This window comes from Scleropages formosus, chromosome 11 (genome assembly GCF_900964775.1).
Source record: "Scleropages formosus chromosome 11, fSclFor1.1, whole genome shotgun sequence".
NCBI classification, from domain to species: domain Eukaryota; kingdom Metazoa; phylum Chordata; class Actinopteri; order Osteoglossiformes; family Osteoglossidae; genus Scleropages; species Scleropages formosus.
The window spans coordinates 6,736,011-6,744,847 of record NC_041816.1 but is presented as its reverse complement, the minus strand read 5'-3'; the positions used below and the strand labels follow the sequence as shown (position 1 = coordinate 6,744,847).

At 45.0% G+C, this 8,837-nt stretch overlaps 2 protein-coding genes across 3 annotated transcripts; one reads left to right on the top strand and one right to left on the bottom strand.

Annotated features, from left to right (window-relative positions):
• Positions 1-530: 530 nt before the first annotated feature.
• Positions 531-1,918, top strand: trappc2l (trafficking protein particle complex subunit 2L). Its single transcript, XM_018752497.2, has 5 exons — positions 531-612; positions 915-1,087; positions 1,252-1,339; positions 1,460-1,539; positions 1,616-1,918. The coding sequence occupies exons 1-5, from the start codon at positions 580-582 to the stop codon at positions 1,659-1,661; spliced, it is 420 nt and encodes a 139-aa protein (XP_018608013.1). The 5' UTR covers positions 531-579; the 3' UTR covers positions 1,662-1,918.
• pabpn1l (PABPN1 like, cytoplasmic) lies at positions 1,918-5,670 on the bottom strand. Of its 2 annotated transcripts, XM_018752494.2 has the most exons (7): positions 5,409-5,670; positions 4,790-4,898; positions 3,608-3,675; positions 3,404-3,510; positions 3,182-3,269; positions 2,746-2,888; positions 1,918-2,293 (listed from the first exon to the last, which is right to left on the bottom strand). In XM_018752494.2, the coding sequence occupies exons 1-7, from the start codon at positions 5,520-5,522 to the stop codon at positions 2,275-2,277; spliced, it is 648 nt and encodes a 215-aa protein (XP_018608010.1). In that variant the 5' UTR covers positions 5,523-5,670; the 3' UTR covers positions 1,918-2,274. The 2 variants fall into 2 exon arrangements, with proteins under 2 accessions (XP_018608010.1, XP_018608009.1); XM_018752493.2 differs by having other exon boundaries at positions 1,924-2,888; positions 5,409-5,669.
• Positions 5,671-8,837: the final 3,167 nt, after the last annotated feature.

Sequence of the window (8,837 nt, the reverse complement as noted above, 5' to 3'; positions counted from 1 at the left end):
CAGCAGCTGCGTGTGGCGGCTCTGGGCGAGTGGAGATGCAGGTGCCGCAGTGGCTTCTAGATCTGAACCTGAGCTTTTCAGCAAGTTATTTAATCTGCGCTGCTTCAAATGCACTGTTGTGAATTAAAAAATGTAATCTACACGGTTATTTCAGATATATATGGTGCCTCATCTCGCCTCGTCTGTGTATTCGGACACATATTAACATCGTATTCAGTCTTGAAGGGAGTTTGGATATATTAATTAATGGTTATCAGTTCGGGTAGTTTTCAAGTAATTATATCACACAAAATCCTTGGTTTACTGGAGCCCAGAAGTGATCACAAGTTTATCTCAGAACTAGAAAACATATGATATGGTGGGGGGGGGGAATTCTTTTGTCTGTATAATATTATAAGATTGACCATACTATGATGCGTATCGAACATTGGGTTACAATGTTTTTAGAGAACCGCACTGCAGCGTTGCCCAAAAACAGTGCAACTTGACAAACAGGATCATGTGACCATTGCGTTCACGTGATTTCTGGTCACATGATCATACGTTGTCACGTGACCAGGAAATAGTTGCTGGTCCAATATGGCGGTCTGCATAGCCGTTGTTGCTAAAGAGGTACGTGAAATGTTTCTTTTTCCATATAAATAATTGCGCTTATTTTTTAGGGTCTTCTGAACACCATAACTGCACATACAGGCAGTTGCGCACTTTTTTTTAAATCGCGATCGTAATATTAAAGTTTAAAAGAAGATATTACTAGTAGTAGATGATCGTTGATGCTTACGACGTGGTTCGAGACACGGCAGACTAACTGGTGTCGCTCGTTTTTTTTTTAAAACGTTTCACCGTTGTTAGGGCTAATATTTCGGGTACTTTGTGTTTTTTTTTTTTCCCCCCCCTATTTTTTTTATCTACAGAATTATCCGTTGTACATACGCAGCGTGCCGTCGGACAGCGAGCTCAAGTTCCACTACACGGTGCACACGTCGCTGGACGTCGTGGAAGAGAAGGTGTCGGCCGTAGGCAAGGTGATTGTGGACCAGCGGGAGCTATACTTGGGCCTGCTGTACCCCACCGAGGACTACAAAGTGTATCCTTTCTTACATCATACACACAGTTCACTGCAGTGTTTCCTCATGCTGCAACAGTCCCACGATGGACCTCCACTGTAGTGTTTCCTCCCGCTGCAACAGTCCCACGATGGAGCTCCACTGCAGTGTTTCCTCCCTGTTGTCCCCTTGACTGAGAGCTCAGCTACGGCTACGTCACCAATTCCAAAGTGAAGTTTGTCATTGTGGTGGACTCATCAAACACGTCGCTGCGTGACAACGAGATCCGCAGTGTAAGTTGCACCTTGCGTGCTTATTCCCACCTTAATTGCCAGCACTTCATTAAACCTTCACTGTAGTCATGTGCTTTAGGCATCTCTACTGTAACAATGATGAAACATTGTCTATGGCAGATGTTCCGGAAGCTGCATAATTCCTTCACCGATGTGATGTGTAACCCTTTCTACAACCCTGGGGATCCCATTCAGTCAAAGTAAGGCTTTTAACTGTGTGTATATAGGTTTGAGATTTTTACTTTTGCTCACTCCACTGTTTCTATCTTTTCCCAGGGTGTTTGATAGTATGGTGTCCTCCATGATGGTACAGACTTGCTGACAATTTCTTCAGATTGTATATTTCTGTACATAACATTCCTACCTATGCCTTGTGTAGTAAACTCCCTGTGTTTTGTGTGGAGGTTGGAAAATTAAATTCATGTAAGCCACACCAGTGCATCCTTTTTCCCCATAAAGAAATGTACTACTTTATTTACAATGAACATTTAGCTGTAAGTTACAAAAACAAAACAAATTCAAGGCACAGCTGCAACATCCCCTCTCCAACATAGGCTGTATTTTTAAAAAAAAAAAAAAAAAAAAAAAAAAAAAAAAAAAGGGCTGCACTGCTGCATGTGTGGTTTTCTGGGTGAGAAAAAAAAAAAAAAGCTCACCCTCTCAGCTTTATAAAACATGAGCAGAAATGCTAAGCATATCCACTGAAGACAGGGGGGGAAGTCTTGCTTTTGCATACAGCGTGCTCTGACCATGATAAAAAGCTTTACACCGACATGAACAAGGGAGCTTGAACACAAACTTTAATCTTCACACGTAGTTTTAAAAAACTGATCATGGATAAACAGGCAGAGCTCTTCCACCTCTAAAGGGGGGGCGGATAACATTTCGGCACAATGGACTTCTGCTCCACCGATTCAGAAGAGCCGCCTCAAGCTCTACCATGGCTGCTGTCGTCTGAAATCAGCGTGAGTAAATATGCCAAATTAGTTGTATAGATGAACTGGGATTCCAGGAATCTTGCAAACAATTGTGGGTGAAATACTGCTTCAAATCCTAACCTTTGTGCTTTCTTTAAAAAGCAAAAAAAGAAAAAAGCCATCCGATTTGACCACTCCAATTAGCATTATGCAGTGCACCAATTGATCGGTTAAACGGCTGTGTTGTCTGAGTCACAGCATAAGCAGTTGTCAGTCTTTGAAACAGGGGTGTCACATTTCTTGCAAAATATTAAAACATTTACAATGTGCTATGGATACTGCTTTCCGCTTGGCCCCGGGCTGGAGTCCTCAGAAGGTGGGGTAATTAGCAGGAGGCAGGGGTGCCGTTTGGGCCCCTGGTCACGGTGCTCTGGTGCTCCCCAGGGTCGTTTTCCTGGTGGGGCGCCGTAGGGGTGTGGCAGTACTGACCTGCTGGAGCGGCAGCGGTACCTGCCCTGAAAGCCACTGTTGAATCTGGATGTGCGGAAGCCTCGGGCCCGGGATCGACCCCCTCGGTAGCCACCTCGGTCTGTGGTGCTAATCCCAGGCATATTGGTCCTTTTGGGAAGCACCTGTGTGCCAACAGCCAAAGCACATGATTCATATACCATATACTCACTATGTGGTCAAGAATTGCCAAGAGGGAGAGAGATTATACTCATTTCGCAGTCCGATTCAGCAATTCAAAAGTTGACGTATGGGGGGGGCAATTGGTAAAACTGGAAAATATTTCTTGGTTCCATGTCAGGACAATGCGTTGCTACTGGTTACCAGGTTTTAGCCATATGCAGGTGCTGCTTCCGAGAAACAGCCCTGTCTGGTGCTGATGGGGCCCACAGCTCCAATCCCCTTATCTGCTGCCCACCTTGATAACTCTACCCCTGAACAGGGTCTCGTCCAAGGCCATTGCAGTCCTCACCGAATCTCGGTCGGAAAACTCAATGTACGCAAACCTGGGAACAGAGGTCACGGCAAAAGCATTGGAGACACGAAATGAGCAGGAATCCACAACGTTAGTCATAAACTGGCTACATTATGAATAATTTGTGTTCGTAAGAAAAAAAACCGTTTGATAGAAAAGACTCACCCTTTGGGATGGCCTGTGAATTTGTCACACAGTATAGTCACACGGTTCACAGGACCACAGCCATTGAAGTGGATTTCCAGCTCATCAGCGGTTGCACCGTAATCCACCTGTTTCGAGTCACCCATAAAGCATCACTCTTAGGAACTATAACCTGGTAGTTACTTCAACACTTACGGACATTTCAGAAAAGGTACGTTATCTCACATTTCCCACATAAACTGAGCGATTGTCAGCGTCAACCCTCTCCTCATGGGTCATTGTGTAGAAGAAGCCTGTGGACCAAGAGAGGCTTTTAGAGCAAGTCTCACAATTTACATTTATTCACTTAGACGCTTTTCTCCGAAGTGGCTTACAATGTTAAGCTTACGATTATTTATCATTATACAGGTGGGTAATTTTACAGTAAGCACCCTGCTCAAGAGTACTACAGCCAGAGGTGGGAAACCAAACCTGCAAGCTATGGATCCAAAGGCAGGAATTAACCACAATGCTAAAAGCTGTCCCTGCTTTCAGGCAGTGGCCAGGTAACCTGGGTAAACCATCCTCATATCAAGCTCAGCCACTAAATAATATGTCCTTCAATTCCTGATCAAGGTGCGTATCTTAAATTGATACAGTACAAGTAACACTGCCATATAAACAGGTAAATCATTCTAGATTACTCAACACTGTAAATCACCTTTGGTGAAGGGGTCAGTTAAAGAATGGTTAGATATGAGATTTGGCCATCAAAACTTAAGTATATTTGCAGGGACAGCTGGTAGCATGGTGGTCAGAGCTGTTGCAGGTTCAAGTCTTACTTCCAGCTGTAGTACCCTTGAGGAAGGTACTTACCCTGAATTGTTCCAGTAAAATTATTTAACCATTTATACAGCTAAGTACCTTACATGGCAAGTCACCTTGGAGAAAAGAATCAGCTAAATGAATAAATGTAAATGTAGGGTCTGTTGAAGTTAATGACAGTTGTCTTTCACAAGTGAAGAATGCAGAAAATCAGAGTAAAAATTCTGGATTCAGCGTAGCTTTTGTATTTAAGTTCGCAAAATGAGTAGACACTTCAGTGACATACAATTAACATGCGTTTAGCTTACATACTCCTCACACATGCATACAGCACAGCAATGCAACACACGCACAGGGCATTTTAGAGTTGTCAATCTAGCCGAAACATCTTTGGACCGTGGGCGGAAACCCACGGGCCACAGAAGCCGAACCCACATCATGAAGCAGGTGCGATGAGGCACCAGCGCTACCTGCTGTGCCACCATACCTCTTCTTTAGACACATACTGGAATATGGGGGTGCAGGTGCACCAGACACCCTACTAGACTGAAATGTGGGTGCTGCACCAGACCATCACACCACACTGAGAAGGTCCACACTCACCCCCCTGAGGGCTGCAGATGAGCTGTCTCTCCATCTCATACTGCACCTCGTTCAGCCTCTCGGCCTCCTCCTCCATCTCCAGCACCCGGGCCTTGATGGCCTCCAGCTCCTGGACACACACGACGGGGGGGGGGCGCGTACAGCTGCTGTCAGCCGCTCCGTCCACACACACACACACACGCCTGTGACAACACCAACCCGAAGGACCCCACCTCCCACACACACTGAATGTGTTCATCTAGCCGACCGACGTTTGCTTCTCGTGCACAACTTTAAATACCCAACGGACACAGCAACGAGTGGGGCGCGCGGCCCGCCCCGTGTGTGTGGGACGAACGCAGGACGCGCTCCGCACGAGCAAATACACACTTACACATACAGGACACGAGCTGATTATAATAAAAGCCTGCTGTTCGACGGCTTCTAGACGGTCACACGCACCAGTGAGCGCGCGGCACCCCCGCGCCGTGTCCCCGCGCGCGCACGGATTATTAATAAACACCGCGGCGTGTCCGCTCCTTTCTGTGGATAAACCGGGGTGGGTTGTAAGAGCAGACGCACCGTCCTTCCCGTAGAGGCGGACACGCGGCGATGTGAACGCGCAGCCGCTCCTACGTACCGGGTCCTCCGCGGACAGGCCGTCGGGAGCCGTCCGTACAGCGCGCCCGTGCTCCTCCATGTCCACGTCCATGTCCGCGTCCGGGTTCCGCGTAGCGTCCGTCTCCGACAGCATGCCCACAGCCGCGTGCTCAGGACACCCCCCCCCACGCCGATGGATCCCGATGCGCAGCGACGTCACCGCCACGAGGGCTCTCCACGCGCACAGAAAGCCGTCCCTCTGTGTCCCTAGTGGGGCGTGGGGAGGTTCTATGGGTTCTCTTCATTGTCGTCATCAGTAGAAAGTCTTAATCAGTACACACCTGTGGATCACGTGTCAGTAGGTGTGTCCCAGTGACTTAATGGCGTTCACCTGTGGATCACATGTCAGGGTGCCTGTTATTGTCTCCTAACCAACTTGGCTCTAGGTTATGTGTGGTCTCCATCAGGTGTCTAGCTCTACAGTTGCTAGTGTTACCCCCCTTTGGTTTTTCATTTAGCAGACACTTGGCTCCAGAGCCACATACAACTCGGTAGACCAAACTCATTCTCCTCCATCTCTCTGCAGGTTTGGTCAACTCTAGGATCCTGCTTAGTTTGCTAGAACAGTTTAGAATCAAAGGGTTTTCACTGAAATGGTTTGAATCCTACCTGCCAGGTAGATCTTCCCTAGAGTTTGGCCTGCCTCTCTCTCTGTCTCTCAGCTGGTGTTCCCCAGGGGTTGGTACTCAGCTCTTCGCTGCTTTCCTTGGCTTTTCTCCCCAACGAACACAGACATATCTTCGTATATGGCAACGTGTCTCTCCACCAGCTCAGTCCATGTGGAGCTTCTGTGTTCTACCCATAGCTTTTCTCCTCCAGGTGGTCTGGTTTCCTCCCACAGCACCATCTACAGCTCAACTTCCAAGACTAAGATCCCTTGCCCTCCAGCTTGTCCATCCACCTATCTGACTTCTGTTAGGAACTCTAACAAATTTTACATGTATTTAAAATAATAACAGTAACTTAATGTGGATGTATATAGTATTTAAGGAGGTCCAAAAATTTGTTTGCCAAATAACAGAAAGTATAAAGTTTAGAATTAGTGTTTTGTTTACATTTTTACCTTGCTCATCTCATTCTTTTTGAAAGTCTAGAACCTGGAAGTAACAACTATCTCAGGTCTCTTCTTCTCTCAGCAGAGTGCAGCCACAACCCAGTCTTGTAGATGGCTACTCTGTGATATTTGTAGAATCTGTGGTACCCATGTCTCATACCTTACCCAGCCTTTGGTCTAACCAATGGTGATTTCTCACTTGGAGTACTGCCTCTGCCGTCAAGTGTCTTCACTTGGTTGAGAATGCCATGGTGTGAGTTGTTTGAACTGTCTAAGTGTCCTCGTATATCTCCCCTTCTCATCTCTCCACAGTCTTCCCATAGCTGCTTGCATCAGATTCAACACTCTGGTTAAAGTCTACAAAATGATCAAAGGATCAGCACCCCAATATCTACAAGACCTGATCACTCCCTATGCCCCAGCAAAAGCACATTGGTCCTCCACCTCTCAAGCTTAGTGGTCCCACTGCCAAAGGGTTTGAATTTAAAACTCTGTATACTCTCTGCTTTTGTTTTAATGTAGTTGAATGAGCTTCCTCTGTTCCTCAGAAGTGCTTAATCATCCCACTGATTCAAGAAGGATCTCAATTCTTTTTTTTTTTTGGACCCACTTCTCTCCTGATCTCCTAATCGCTCCATAACGTTGCTTCGCACCACCTGTCATGATCACCATAATATTTCCTCAGAATCAGATTTCTTTCTAAAGGCAGGTAGGTGTGTCAGATGGTCCCTATGCTTCTGGGATAGACTCTGGACCACTGTGACCCTGCATGGAGTAAAAAGCTATTGAAAATGGATGGATTTGCTTTCCATTGAATTCCCTTTAAAGTTCCTTCTCTTTGTTGCAGTATTAATTGACAAATCAGGTTGAGTTCAGTTTGATCACTTGACCCTCAGTTAAGCTGTATTGAAACCACACAAATAATGTCCTGAAGAAAACACACTGATGTATAGACTGACTGTGTTTCTGAATGATTTCTTTAGCCATACACTGGCCTTCGTGCTTTTTTCTTGACGTCACATGTTTTGTCACATTGCAGTTCAGTTATTGTCAGATCTTTAGAAGACATGCCTTTAACCATGTAGAAAAAACACCAAGCATGATCATGAAGTTTCTGCCTGTGATTGAGAGACAGATTACAATACAACACGACTGAAGTTTATTGTCAGATTTCTATGAAAATTTTGTCTTGTAGTAGCTCTACCCTTCATATCTTGAGAAATTGTTGATATGTTAATTGATTTAGTTTTCATGCATTTAATATATATATATATTACCTTTGTTTTAATACAAATACTATTGATGATAGTATTGAAATTGAAGATATTTATAATATTATGCAAATATGTATTATAATATTGTTATCAATATCTTGTTTGGTGCTTAATAGGGGTGCGGTGGCGCAGTGGGTTGGACCACGGTCCTGCTGTCCGGTGGGTCTGGGGTTCGAGTCCCGCTTGGGGTGCCTTGCGACGGACTGGCGTCCCGTCCTGGGTGTGTCCCCTCCCCCTCTGGCCTTACGCCCTGTGTTACCGGGTAGGCTCCGGTTCCCCGTGACCCCGTATGGGACAAGCGGTTCTGACAATGTGTGTGTGTGTGTGTGTGTGTGTGTTTGGTGCTTGACATGGTCATATGGCTTTGTAGAGTGTTAATGAACTTGTCTTTCCATTACCATGTCCTAGGCTTCAATAAACATCCATTAGAATCTTATGTGGCTGTTTCATACCTGCTATAATACCTACTTTAGATGGATGTGAGCTTTTGTGGTTGCCTGCAGACATTTTAAACAGTAAGCTTGTTACTAAATCAATTGTCATTTTAAAAAAAATTATGCAGTCGCTTTTAAGTATTAATATGTGTGTTATGGCTGTAAGAATGCAGCCAATTATTAGTGCTTTGAAATAGTTACAGCAGATTCAGAAAGGATTTTCTCTTATGCTTGCATGCAATTGCTACTCAGTCTGTTAATTTCTAAATATCAATTTTTATAAAGGCAGAGACAATTTATGGATGACTGCTCATGTGTCCTTTGTCCTTTCTGTGTGACTTTCTCATTTGTTCCTGCCCATTTTGTTGCAGAATGAAGAAGATCTTAAACAAATGACCCATTCCTAAAGTTGCCATGTAAGAAAATAACATGTCAAGAGACAGCTGATCAGTTCATATTCAATTGGCTTTTTAATTACACAGATATGTAGCTCAACACAGACAATAACCTGAATTAGAATGTTTACAGCTTCACATGTCCAACCTAGCGCACAATTAGAGAGGGAAATAGAGAAAAGGGGACGCATGCAAGAAATAAATTAACATAAGGGTACAATTCTCCTGGCACAGTTTATTTTTTTAGAGCAT